Raw genomic sequence first — 14,644 nt, 5'->3', positions numbered from 1 at the left:
CAAAAAATCATAGATAAAATCAATTATTTTGATTTAAAAAAGGGAAAAAAGATGTATTTACTTATTATTAGTAAACTTATCAGTAAGTAAATGTTTCTAAAGAATTTATAAATTTTGCAAATCTAAATTTACTTACTAGCCTTAACATTAGCAGTATTTAAAATTAATTAATTTTGTTTTTAATTTTTATTCATCAGATTTATTTTATTAGCTATCTATCTATTGGATTATCTTTAAGCACTATTTTTTCTAAAATTCAGCTATAACTAACTACATATCTTTAACAAGTTTACAATATAATAAATAAAAAATAAGTTATTTAATTAATTGAATGGTAGATTTATCACTTTCGAATAAGAAACTTAAATATATTGTTTAAGTTTAGCACATAAAGTAAACATTTATTTACAAAACTATTTATAATTAGTCTGCAAATACTTTTGACAAACTATATATGAAATCAAGATAAAGAAAATTTATAGTTTGGCTGTAATTATGTTATAAAGGTAGTTATTTAGTTAGTTAGTTAGCTAATTAATTTATAAACGGAAATGACAACACAAAGTGCAAATTAGATATATACTAGAATTTCTTATTTTAATATATTTTTATTTTTGATTATAATAGATAATGCTGCTTGCTATAAGAAAATGCTACTAAACAGGATTATTAGTTTATTTATTTATGCTTATTTGCTTGATTGTTTTTGACAGAGATGTTATTTTACTCATATATATTTTTATTTTATCTGGAATGAATGAATGAGTGGGTGAGTTATGAAAAATAAAATTTCAACCATCTCAATTTTCACCGTCTTCGTTTGTCCATTTAATTCTTTTACCATCAGCCCATTCTCCGTTCTTTTCTTTACCTTGAGCATTAATATAGACACCTTGACCATGCTAATTAATTTTTAAATTATATTAATTAATCATTTGTTTAACTTTAAAAATATTCATTCAATTACTTATTTGCCATTAAACCATTATCCTTTATATTTTCTGCCATCAGGCCATTCGAATTCACCGTATCCGTGCTTTTTATCTTCTACATAGCTTCCAATATATTTTCTTTCATCTTTATAAGTTAATTTAATAATGATAAGATTTATATATTCAAACAGCAAATGAAAAAAAGAGAAATATTCAATGATATCTATATTAATATTTATTTATTTAATTATTTACCAGGCCATCTAAATTCTCCTTGACCGTCCATTTTATTATTCTTCCATTCACCCTTGTAGTTTCTTCCATCAGCCCATGTGTAAGTACCGAAACCATGAATGTTGTTGTTTTAGAATTGTCCTTCGTATTATGAGCCGTCAGTCCAGAAGAATTTACCCTTTCCTTATTTCTTACCTTTTTAAATTTATTGAATAGTTGATGAGATTAGTTAATTTTATTTTCTATTGCAAATAATAAATAGATAGATAGAAGACAAAATCGTTCTAAAATTTAAAAATTTCTTATTGATTAAAACAAATTTTGCAACTCAAAGTTATTGATTTATTTTTTCTAAATCAAATTCTAGCAAAATTAAACTAGTGAGTTTATTTATTTTTGAATATCTTACTTAGAAAGTACAAATACTGTTTGAAAAAGCTTCTATCATAAATTTAATATCAAATATAAGTTGTATAATTAGCGCTAATTTTATTGAAATTTTTCAACTTTCACTTTGGTGCTTTATGCTAATATATGGGGTAAATTTACAAAAAAATGATAAATATTCCCTTATTTATTTTTGGAAGTGATAGCGCAAACAAGATTTAATTTTATTAAAGTGGTTTTATTTACCTTGAACGTATTGTCCTTCATACTTGGCACCATCAGGCCAGATTTCTATACCGTGACCTTCTTACTTATCATCAACCCAGTTACCAATATACTTAGCACCGTCAGCATGAGTATATGTACCGTATCCATCAGCCTTATCATTTTTCCATTCACCCTCATAAACTTTAATTAAGAAAAATTATAGTAAGATAAATAGATATATAAAGAAAATTTTTAAAAATAAAAAACGCAATTTTTAACTAAATATTCCCGAATTACAAAATTGAGCTAAAAAATGATAGCCAAACAGCGTTTTAATTCATCTGAAAAAACTTTAATAATAAGTAATTTTGGGTGCTTGAAAGAGCCTTTATGAATCAATGGAGGATTTAAAATTACTCTTGGCAAAAGTTAGTTTTATAAAATTTAATTCGATCATAGTTATAGATATATTTTAAAAAGGAAGTAATTGTTTTCATTTAAAAGAAAAAATAGTATTTTTTTTTTTTGATAATTTATTAGTTGATTAGCTAGTTAGTTAGTTATATTTACCATCAGCGTCGGAGTGAATAAGTCTACCCTTGCCATGAGCCATGTTGTTTTTCCAGTATCCTTCATAAATAGATCCATCCTTCCAGAGTTATTTACCTCTACCATGTCTCATACCATTTTTCCATTGACCTTTATAGACTGATCCGTTTTCTAATTGGTATAAACCTAATTCAACAGCTTCAGCATCATCGTATTAAGGACAATCATAAATAAAGTCACCGCATTTTTGTAAAGTGTTTTTGGTGGCATTATTGGTATAATCAGGTTCAGTATCTATTGTAGTGGCGAATTTAGTTGAAGGCATATGAATGGTTTTATCTGAATTAGCTTATTAGTTAATTTCAGTTCTTGAAACTATCTTAGCAGCTTCTTATTCAACTTTAAGATTTGATTATGATTCCATAGATCTTTGTTAATTCTCTTCTTCATTTACCATAGCATGGACCTAGGGCTTCTTTGTATTTCCTACTGTTGTTTAGTTGGTTTCTCCAGCCTCTTCAGAAGTGAAATTATTGCCCATTGCTTCAGTTCTGTTGGCGCTTAGGCCTTCTACCTTTTATTGTTCAGATTAACAGCAACCCATATAATTATTATCTTTCCTATGATACTAAAATTTTTAACTTGAATTATTTTTTATTTTTATTACTTCTTTTATTTTTTGTTTGTTTGATGATATTATTTATGATAAAAGGTTTCTTATTCTTTCTTCTTATTCTGAGTTTATTTGTTTATATTAATTTATTTATTTATTTTGCTGATCTTTCAAAACTACATTCAATTCAATACCTATTTCTTGTTTCGCTCGTTCAATGATTGATTATTTATTTTAATTTTATAAATGAAAAATTTAAGTTTGCTTGTTATTTACATGTTTATTTGCTTTTTGCTTCCTTTCTTTCTTACTTTGTTTCTTGCTTGCTTGCTTTTCCTACACTGATTTTTATTTTTCATATTTCATGCTTGCTTATATAAATAAATATCATTCTTTTTATTTTAAAATTTGAAGATTCTGTAATATATTATTACAAACATTCTCTTCATTCGTATACATACTTATTCATTTTCTAATTATTGATAATAATTTATTTGATTGTTTCTTTTTAAATTTTTTGAGGAGATGAAATCTCTGATCCATTAGCTATTTATTAAAAATTCACTTTTTATTAAATAAACCTTTCTATAAATAATTTAAATTTAGCTACAAAATGCAAGAAAAAAATTAATAAGAACCAAAATGAAATAATATTCTCTTTATGTCCAGCGGAAAATATTACTTTTTAAAATACTAAAGAAAATAAAACACAAAAAAATAATATAACTCTAGAAGAAAAGTTAAGGCAATGTTTGAAAAATTTTCAAATAGTTAATTTATTTTAAAGCATTATTATCAAAAAAATTAATTATTCAGAAGTAGAAAAAAAAAAATTTGGATTTTAAAACTTAAGAAATTTGTAAAAATCAAGTAAATATATGAATAACTATCAGTTTTTTCTGTTAATGATTCTTCTTATATTAACACGTTATTTAACAATAAATAAAAATCTGATCCCAAAAAACAAAGCAATTGCTAAATATAATTGCTAATTGGTTGTTCTTAATTAATCAAATACTACTGAGATATAGTTTTAGCAAAATATCAGTAAGAAAAGTTATATAAATAGAAAATAAGTATCAAATAAAGTTAATTTGAGTTTCATTTTTTAAAAAAATAGTCTTAAATTTAATCAACATATAAGGTGTTAGTTTAAAAATTGCAGTCAGTAAGTAAGGTAAGTATGTCACTAAGTCAGTAGTCAATGCAATAACCTTATTTCTTTGATACTCTTCAATAGTCTCATGACTATTTCTAAAACAGGCTAACCTTATTAGTTCCAGTAATATTTGTAGAAAAAATTTCATTAAAATAGAAAGAAAATATCTTGTAAAAAACTAGAATTTAAATATCTCATTTTATTAAAATTTACATAAATTTTTAACCTAAATTTACTGTAATTTTTTGATCACAATTTCTATTGTAGAGAAATTTTCATTTTTAGCAAACAAGTAATTAAAAATTAATTAAATAACATTCAAGTTATCTTAGCTGCTTAAAAAGATGAAATAATTATGTTTTCTTAATTGAATTCATTAAATAAACCTTTAATATAAAGCCCAAAAATTAAAATTTAAGCCAACCACTAAAATTAATTCTCCAAAGAAAAGATACTTGAATGAAACTTTTGGTTTTCAATTATAATTAATGCAGAAACATAAAATATTATTTGTTTAAACAATATTCAAATGCAATAGACTTAATTTAATTGAATACTTAAACAAATCTATTAATAGACTTTACTTTTATTTTCAAAATGTCGCTTCATAATACTTTTTAAATCAAATATTTTTTAAGATCTTTCTCTTTTATTATAATTTTTTTAGTTAAATTTATCAAATAAAATATTTTTATGATTAAAAATGTTTAAAGATTTTAAAAAAGAAAATATTTAAAGCTAAAAAAGTTTGATAGTGTCATTTTTAAGTATTTTCTTTATGATATTATTTCTGATAAATTATTTTCAAGATTAAAAAAGCAAATTAGGAGTTGTGATAGAAAGGAATCTAATAAGGTTTGATAAATAACAAACAATTTTTGCTTTGTAATCTTTTAACCTTAAATTTAGGTAATAAATATGTAACAAATATAAGAGGCCACAAGCTCCAAAGAAGAGCTCTCTCCAAGGCATTAGGAAATAAAAGATGATTTATAGAATATGCTTAATGGATCTAAGCTTAAAAATTTAGCACTTTCTATCCACATAAATGATGATTTAGTTAAATAGTATTTGAATATCTTAACTGAGTACATGAGATATTCTGAATAGTAATGCGAAAATTTTGTCTTAGCAGACCAAATCAAGTCAAAAATTTTAGCTACTAAAAGTTTAATAGAAGAGAGAGAAAAAGAAGAGCTCAAATCGCTTATGCTTAACTAATAAATAAACTTAGAGCTTCAGCATTATAACGAATTTAATAAAGCCGTTGAATATTGGCAAGAAAAAGAAGATTAATTTCAACAAAAACAATAGTTTGGAATTTTAGAAATCAAAGAGAGACACATCAAAGACATGGAACAGTATTAAGAAATTCTTGATCAGTTTATTTCATAAAAACCTAAAGATTCGTCTGAGCTTCTTAATTTGAAAAAAATATAAAACTTTTTGGCTAAAAAGACTGACTATAAGAAAGCTCATTAACTGTAATAGATGTGTTAAATATTAGGTATTTATTTACTTTTTAAAGTAAAAAAATAACACTTATGTATTTAATTATTTATGATAATATAGAGTAAGAGGAAATGAAAAAGTGGAACCAGTAGAGGGAATATAAAATTTAAAATTTTATACAAATGCTTAAGCAAAAGCAGGAGCAAGAAGTAGATGCTTTAAAAAGAAGACTTGATAATGAGTATGGTCGAATTTCGCTTGCTAAAGAAGAGGACTTTAAGAGAATACTTGTTAAATATTAAGGATTAAACAGAGATTTAGAGTCTCAATAGTAAAGTAATATAAAAAAATTTGATAAACTTTATTATAAAAGAACAACTCAAAATCTAAAAACCTAATAAGATGAAGACGGAAGTAATATCTTATATATCCCTAAGTGTAATACTTCTATGTCTAACAGTAGATACAAAAATAGTAATTATAATGCATTTAATAGTTAAAATAGTTCATAAACAAATAAGTCTAATAGTCTTCAAAGGAGAGGATTCCCAATTTAATAATAAAATACTGTCCCTGTTAGGTCTAGTAGTTAATATAAATAATGAAGCGTTCCTATTAGAAATAGCAAAAACAATTAATTAAAATAAAAATAATAACTTTCTCATAAACCTAAATTTAAATTCCTAAAATAAATAAAATATTATTAAATATCAACAAAAAATTTCTTTATAAAACCTTCAATTAATGTGTTTGTAAATATTATAATTTAATTGAATTTCCAATTTGAAATTAGTATTTTATTACTTATTCAAAACAAACTGAAACTTGTGATATATTTTCCCAAATATTTTTTGTAATTTTTTTGTAATAAATGTATGAAAGTGCTATAAAGAATGTGTACTTGCAAATATTTTATTTTAAAAAATGAAAATTAAATACTGAAAAATATTTTAAACTATTAAACAAAAATTTTAACAAAATTTGTCTCTAATTAACTTTTCTGATTAAAAATTTATATTTATTTGACTAATTTCAGATTATATTACAATGTATTTTAGGTTATATTAAATTTATTTGAAGTAATTATTATCTAAATTAAAAAAATTATATCATGATATTGCTAAAAAATATCTTCACTAATACTTACTTACATAAATTTAAAAAATTATGTAAAATTATTTTCCTATTATTAGCTTTTTTATTTAATTTGAATGTGAAAAAATAATTCTTTACTTTTTATTTTTTAAATAGTTCATATTAATTTTAAAATATTATTTATAAATTACAATATCATTTACAATACATAATAATACCACAAGGCTATCATAAAAAATATTTTGAGCTCCCATTAGTCTTGGGCGGTAGTTTTTATATTATCTTAATTATATTAAAATATTAAATTTCGCTTAAAGTAAATTGAAATGGCATTTTACTTTATATTTAAAATGTGTTAAATTAAATTTATTTGGTTTATTTTAGGTTTATGAGGCTCAATATTCGAGTATTCGGTATTCTATCAAATGAAAATAAAGCTTTATTCAGTCAATCACTAAATTTTTGCATATTCAATTTGTATTCAAGAATCAGTTAAAAGTTAATAATGTAAAATGTTAGAACTAATTTTATGTTCGAATAATAATTTTAGTTTTTTGAAAAAAATATAAATATCTGAACATTTTTTTTAGAATTTAATTATCATTTTGTTGCTATTTTTATATACTCATCTAGTAAGTATCTGTCAGGTTGAATGTTGTTATTGCGCATATCTTAGAGTAAAAAATCAGCCCAATCTTTTAAATTACTCCTTTTTATTAATGTAAATATTATTATTGTAATTACTCTTTTAATCTAAATATAAATATTACTAAATGCACATTAAAGTTAGCTATTTATAGTTTTCAGTTGATAATAAAGATACGTTATTGCTGATTTACTTAAAATTACTGTATTATATTAAAGTTTACACTACGTCATTGCTTTGAAACCTATTTTAATTATAATTTACTTACATTAAGTATAAAAAATTTAAATTACTTTTATATTTATAAAAATTGTTAAAGCTTCTAAAGCTCAATCCCTTATTCTTCTGCTAACTATGTTGAAAATTATTCTTTATCAATTTTTTATTTTTTAACAGACCTAAGATGATTTATTAAAGTTCTTAAACAATTAGAAATCTATTCTTGCTATTCTTAACTTAAGGATATATTTTCTGTCTAAGTGATATAATTTTTAAAAAAATAGTTTTTTATAAAATAAATAAAAGAATGCGTTAATTAATTATTCTTAATAAAGTGAATCTTTTTGAAATACTTTTAATTTAAAAACTATAAAGTCGATTCTATATGAAAATGGATGGAAAACTATTTTAAAAAAATAAATCTAAAGGAAATCCTATTTACAAATAAATATGCGCTTTCTTGATTAAGAGAATTAATCTAATTTTGTTGCTCTATATTCTAAATGAGCAGAGATAAAGGAATCGAAGTAGTTTTAGTTGTTTTGATACTGCCATTTCCATAACTACTTTAACCATTCTAACCCTAATCAATTGAATTATTTTTTTTCCTATTCTTCTGAATAAGAGAAGATGGCTGCTATTGCTTTTAAAAGCTATATGAAGAAACTCTTTAAGTTCTCCCTTAGCCCATTTTATCGCCATCAATTTAAAATTCTTCGATTCCATCTTTTTTTAATAATATTTGCTTAACTATATCTTTTAACTATTAATTTGGAGGTTCTAAGTTATGCTACTGTTGTGACATAAAAAATGCTCTGGTATACGAAATTTTAGATTATTTTCTAGAATCTCCTTATCTTTACTTTTACTTTAACCATCTTGAAAATTTCTTTTAAAAATGATATATTGCAGTAACGACTATAATCTATATATACAATAAATAATAAAAAGGGATGAAATAAATTTATAATTTTGTATCATAAACTAGTTTTAAAATAAAAAATTGAATGATTAATGAATAAAAAGGCTAATTGAGATTATGCTGCTAATAAAAATAAAAAACTAGGGTACAAATAAAGCCATTGTTATCGCTAAATTCAAAGTAGACATTGCTGCTAGTTTGTTCAGTCAGCGTTTTTTATTAACTATAATTTTACTTCTCTTTTTACTAAATTTGAAAATTAATTACAAGATTTCTTATATTAAATTCAATACTAAAATTTCCTTCTTACGTCAGTTTATTTTTCCATCAATTTTAGTTGAAAAATGGAAAAAATAAGGACAAATTGATATATAAGCGTAGAAATTGTAGCTTAGATTCAATACACTCAATAATCAATTAAATATTATCACCATTTGCTATTTTATTATTCACTGTAAATAAGCTAAAATTTATTTTTGCTTAATTAATTTAAAATATTATCACATTTATTCTAGACTTTTACATTATTATTTTTAACTCTAATGTTTAAAGTTTAAGCGACATTAATAGATAATTTATCATTAACAATATATTTAAATTCTGTATTTATAAAGTAAAAAAATTCACAAAAATAAATTTTATTTGAGAAATTGTTTTTTTGTTTGCTTTCAACTAACTTTTTTGAGCTTATTTACTAGAAATATGTGTGTTTTAATCTTTAATTAATAAAATTATAATGTGAATATTGTCTAGTTTTATGTTTTTAATAATTATTTTTTAATACAATTTGTGCTTTTGATGTTTGATGATTATTAAATTTTTTTTCGAAATTTTTATTAATATTATTTTGAGTTTATTTAATACTTTTTAATTTTTAAATTAACTTTTTTATATGATTTTTGTTTTATATTTTATTTTTTTTATTATGAACAGAAGACTTAAATAATAAATTTTATTGTTAAAACTATTTTTTAAAAATAAAATTGTAAATAAAATTAAATTAATTTTAAGCTAAAACATAATATTACATTCAATTTAAAAAAAGCTAAAAAAATTCAAATTACTTTTGAAATAACACAAAAGCTTAAAATATTAAAGTTATTGATCATTTAAAAGCAATGTTTTGTTTTTAATTAGTAAATATTTAAAATTTTCAAAAAAATATTAAATTATTTAAAAATGGAAATTATAAGTAACTTTTAATCTTAGAATTGTAAAGAAAATAAGATTTGAAATAATCAAAATTAAATCTTATTAATAAACTTAAATAAAATTTTTGGAGAAATAATGTAAAAAATAAAAATATTTTTTTTGTAGTTTCAAACAACTTAAAAATACTCAATTAATAAATTAAAAATTGTTTGTAAGCTATTTTATATTATAGAATTACGTATGAATTTTAGATAAGAAAAAATTTAATTTAATCCTTCTAAGAAAGTTTGATTAAATTAATTTTCATTTTAATTATTTAATTTAATTTGATTAAATCATTCATTAATATTAATAACTAAATAAAATAATTTAAATTAACTAAAAATTATTTCTTTCACTTTTGTTTATTATTTAATTGGTTGAAGGTATTTTAATTGTTTTCTTCACCAAATAAAATTTTTCTATCAATTTTTTTGTATAAATACTCGTTTGAAGGGTTTAATATGCCATACATATTTACTATTGAAGGATCTACATATTTGTCTGTTTGTTATTATTTGATAAAGTTGAATATGTTATCCCAAAGGAGGAAGGCTTGCATCATCTCTTATTAAATGTAAGGAAAGTTTTCTTCATCTTTTAAGACATCTTCTATTTTTAATTTATTCTACAAAAGAAGGATTATAAGCATACCCATACCACAGTTATAGTTTTTTCTGAATGGTAAGTACTTTTTACTTTCAAGGACTGATTGCATATTATGATTATTATTAATGTAGCAATATGAGCATAGCATTAAGCAATCAAATTAATTCCTTAGAATAGACTAAAATGATTGTATTATCTTAATATACTGAGTCAGCTCGAAATCATAATAATCTTCATTCTTCCATTCCTTAAAGCTCAACTCACTTAAAGAGAATATCCTGCTCACTACTAAAATATAAGTTTTCTCTTCTAATGGTAGTTTTTCATCAATTAATTTCTTCTAAAATAAATCCTTTGGGTTAGACTATGCAATTTTCGGAATACTTTAGCTTTATTAAGCTTATAAATTTTATGAATTTGCTGATGGAGGTAATGGAGGCATTGTTGCACATTAAGATTTTTAGGTAGAGCTACCTTCTTTAGAGCATTAATTCTATTCATTATTTTAATCGTTGACAATAGTAGTTTCTAAACTTTGTTATTAATCTTTAGGAATTTAGTCTTTACTTCCCTAATCTTTCTGAATCTGCTCTTTTTAGTATGGCTCTTCTGGATCAAAAAATAGATTACTGAAAAAGATATTGCAAAGATTTTAATTTTGAATTATGTTGGCAAATATAATAAGCTATTCAGAGAAATCTATTGAGCATTTTGATAAATACTTAGCTTGCAAAGTTATTTATTATTTGCTTAAAATAATTAACTCTTGTAAATTAAAAAAATTTAAAGCTGCCAAGCTGAATATTTGCAAAGCAGATATTTATTTATTTTAAAATAACGGATTTTATCCAAGTGACTTTGATGCAGTATGCCTTACAGTTTCTTCTTAATCGCTTAGTTAGTAAGAAGAAGAATTCTTTTCATCTGAGTTCATATGATTTTGTTGATTTTACAATAGCCTCGTGAGCTTTTAGCAGTCTAAACTGTTTGAGTAGCTATCTTCTTAATTATCTACAACTTAGTTATTTAATTTATTCCTTGTTTTATTATTTCTTTTATCAGGCCCATTTTATTGCTAAGCTTTAATATTTTCTGAATTTTTTCTGCTTGGATTCTTGGAATTTTTTCTAATTATATCAACATATTTCTATAAAATTCTGATTAGTTAATACTCATTCTGTACATTTACTTCGTTTAAACTATTTGTTTGATTTTTTTGAGAATTAAATGAATTATTGTTGATGTTGTTATTTGATGTATTTACATTTTAATTATTAGCTAATTGCTATATTTAGTTTTAATATTATTTATTTGATTACATTTACTAATATTATTGATTCTAAAAAGACTATTTTTAATCGCTATTTGCTTAGTTCATGTCACTTTAATACACTTAAAAACTATTGAAATATTGCTATCTTAAATGATTTTAGTTACTATTTAGGTTGTTTAATTAGCCTTTCTTTAATTGAGTAGTTCCAGGTGATGAAGAAGCTGAAGTAATTGCCTACTAAAAAGTAGGTTCATTTATAATATCCGAATAGACATACTCATAATTTTAAATTGGTTAAGTAGACTAATGCTAAGCTAAAGAAGGAGGATACTACTAAATATGCTATTGTTATTCTTTCTCTTTAGTGTATTCCTCATTCTCACTGATTATATTGAAAATTTCGCTTTTTGAATTAGTCTCAGGCAAATATTGCTTAATCAAAGATATTACTTTTGAATAGTGTTAGCATGTTTAAGTGATCAAAATTTTAAGTTCCTTAGAATCGTAAATATTTGGCACGTATTTGAAACGTTAATATCCAAAAATATTAAAGATATCGCTGGAAATTAAATCAAATGCAAAAAATTAATAAAGTGTTGGAGGGAGCAATATCCCAAAGTGCTTTTTCATACGATCCTCCATGCTAGGTGTTTCTATTGTTTATTTGTAAAACTGAAGATTGCAGCTTACATTAATAATAGGCACATATTCTATCCTGAATATTTAGTCTTTGTAAGATGGGTGATTCACACTAGAATCTCTATCAAAATTTTTTTACTTTTGAATATTATCGAACTGCTCAATAACATCTTTCTATACTTTTCTTTAGGATTATTCTTATAAAAGCAGCTATCTTGCGTAGTGATGTGTTAAGTTCATGCTAGCTAAAAATTTACTTAAATGGATCCATTCAAATTGCTCTGAATCTAAAATAAAATCTATAATCACATAATTGTTCGTTTCTGAAAAATATTTTATGATATCTAAGTCACTAACAATCCCGCTAATTAAATTGTTTTTAAAATAATAAATGAGCTACGCATGCTCAGAATAAGGTGTATTTATAAACTAAACATTGTGCTAAACAAGTGTTTTTTTCAAAATAGAGTTACGCTGATTCAATCTAACACTTAGCAAATTCTCGAAAACAATAATAATTTAAATATTGTACTTCTCTATTAAATTCTTAAATTTTATCACTTTCTATTCAAGCATTTTTTTGCTCATTCCGATGCTGTGGTCTTAGTATTAATAAATATTTTCAAATATTTTTTTTGTAAAATATGATCCAGATATTCCCAATATCGAATCCTTAATATTTGACAAATCTTCTTAATAAATCTCATTATTTAGTCTTCCAACCTCTTTGAACTTCTCTTTTAGCATTGCTTGATATACTATCTATATTTTATTTTAAATTTTCTATCTTGCTTCAACAATCTTCGAATAGGTATTATTTCTACTTCCTGTATCTTGCTTGATTGATTGATTGATTGATTGAAAAATTTTACACTTTAAAAATAGTTAAAAGCTTATTTATTTATTTTTTTGAATAGTATTTATAATCGAATGAAATAATCAATAAATTAATTGTATAGAAATCAGAATAAATTGGTTGATTAGATATAATAATAGGATTTATTCAATCTAATTTCAAAAATAATCTAATTTAAAGTATTTTTCAAAATCATTTAAAATCATTTGTAAATTAAAAATAAAGTAAAAGTTATTTATTACAGAATTAGTATGAAAATAAAATTAATTATTTCAACTACTCTTTTCATACATTTATATTATTACATAAATCGCTTTAATTTTATTACTCGATTGATAATAGATTTATTCAATCTTATTTTAAAAATTATCTAAGTATTCTTCAAAATCATTATAAAACTAAAATTTTTAATAAAATTTTGTAAGTTAATAAACAAATAATTAAAAAATCAATTATTAAGTTCTGTATTGACGAAGTAATGGCATTTAACAAAAGAAGCTAATCACTCACTCTATTAATAATTTTCATAAGCTTATTTTAAATGAGGAAAAAATATTAATTAATTCAATTATTCTAATTATTTATACTACTTTAAAAATCAGTAGAATTAATTATTCTTTATTTGCTTAATTCAATTATAAAAAAACGTTTTATATTATAATAAATATTTGAATTTTATTCTAACTTTTGCAAATTTTAAAATCGTTTTTAAAAATTATTGAAGATAAAATATAAAAATCAGATTAGTGAAAAAAGAGTTTATTTTTCAAATTAAAAATATTATCGCTATCCTGATAGGAATTACAGAAATAGATATAGGTTTTTTCTCTTTTACTAAACAATAAGCAAAAAGCTCTTTTTGAATCCTTTAAAATACATATTCATCAAATTATTGATTATGTAATTGTTAAAATATATTATTAATATTAAAAAATTAGACATACTTGTGATAGATAAAATTTTTATTTGCTCTTAAAAACTTTCTAACATGTAGTTAGAGAATATTAATTATTATTTTTTTTATATCAAGAAAAAAATAATCATCAAAAGACACTTCTTAAAATATATTAAAATAACTAAGGAAAATTAATCTTAACGACAGTTTAGTTTTTTATTTGCTTTTAAAAATTTTAATATAATTAAAAAACATTTATTTTTCTAAGGGAAAATTGGTTCAAGTAATTTTAAATTTTTAGATTTGTAGCAATCAACATTTTTTCTGAGTTAAAATAGTTCATTTGTTAATAAATGCTGAAAAAGTTTCAAACGGTATTTTTGGGTTAAATTAAAAAAAATTTTAAATCTAAAATTTATTTTTGTTGTGATCTATTTTTTAAAATAAGATCAGAAAATATCTTTAAGGTTTTTAAAAACTAAGACAAAATAATAAAAATTTACTTTTACCATAAGTTATTCACAAACAAAAATTAGCAAAGAATATATTAAAAAGTGATATTGCTTATTTATAGCTCACACCTATTTAATTACAGTATTAAAATCTAACTTTATGTATTATAGTCTTAGTTAAAGGTTCTAGAAAATTTTTGAATTTCTAAAAATGCATATCAAAATAAATCAGGCTTAACAAATTAAAGTGACATACATAGAGACGAAGTAAGCAAAATGTGATTACCAAAGTTAAGTAAAAATTTTGAGTGCTT

The 14,644-nt window shown here is 22.3% G+C and overlaps 4 protein-coding genes across 4 annotated transcripts; 1 reads left to right on the top strand and 3 right to left on the bottom strand. All coding sequences in view use genetic code 6, as the record gives it.

The window, feature by feature from the left end:
* Positions 1-800: 800 nt before the first annotated feature.
* Positions 801-3,132, bottom strand: TTHERM_00590130 (MORN repeat protein; the record flags this gene model as incomplete). Its single annotated transcript, XM_001019921.3, has 5 exons — positions 2,331-3,132; positions 1,800-1,961; positions 1,188-1,361; positions 968-1,077; positions 801-902 (listed from the first exon to the last, which is right to left on the bottom strand). The coding sequence occupies exons 1-5, from the start codon at positions 2,911-2,913 to the stop codon at positions 801-803; spliced, it is 1,131 nt and encodes a 376-aa protein (XP_001019921.1). The 5' UTR covers positions 2,914-3,132.
* Positions 3,133-4,999: 1,867 nt separating this feature from the next.
* On the top strand, positions 5,000-6,138 carry TTHERM_00590120 (hypothetical protein; the record flags this gene model as incomplete). The annotated part of the gene is made up of 2 exons (XM_001019920.2): positions 5,000-5,588; positions 5,654-6,138. 2 exons carry the CDS (start codon positions 5,000-5,002, stop codon positions 6,136-6,138), a joined length of 1,074 nt encoding a protein of 357 aa, XP_001019920.2.
* Positions 6,139-7,228: 1,090 nt separating this feature from the next.
* On the bottom strand, positions 7,229-8,603 carry TTHERM_00590110 (transmembrane protein, putative; the record flags this gene model as incomplete). The annotated part of the gene is made up of 5 exons (XM_001019919.2): positions 7,229-7,337; positions 7,399-7,518; positions 7,568-7,749; positions 7,936-8,418; positions 8,565-8,603. 5 exons carry the CDS (start codon positions 8,601-8,603, stop codon positions 7,229-7,231), a joined length of 933 nt encoding a protein of 310 aa, XP_001019919.2.
* Positions 8,604-9,961: 1,358 nt separating this feature from the next.
* TTHERM_00590100 (temperature-dependent protein affecting M2 dsRNA replication protein) lies at positions 9,962-13,036 on the bottom strand (the record flags this gene model as incomplete). Its single annotated transcript, XM_001019918.2, has 1 exon — positions 9,962-13,036. Exon 1 carries the CDS (start codon positions 12,872-12,874, stop codon positions 9,962-9,964), a length of 2,913 nt encoding a protein of 970 aa, XP_001019918.1. The 5' UTR covers positions 12,875-13,036.
* Between the last annotated feature and the right edge of the window lie 1,608 nt (positions 13,037-14,644).

The sequence above is a fragment of the Tetrahymena thermophila genome, assembly GCF_000189635.1.
Source record: "Tetrahymena thermophila SB210 genomic scaffold scf_8254580, whole genome shotgun sequence".
Lineage (NCBI taxonomy): Eukaryota > Ciliophora > Oligohymenophorea > Hymenostomatida > Tetrahymenidae > Tetrahymena > Tetrahymena thermophila.
The sequence above is the reverse complement of the archived record's forward strand: the minus strand, read 5'-3'. Positions and strand labels throughout refer to the sequence as shown.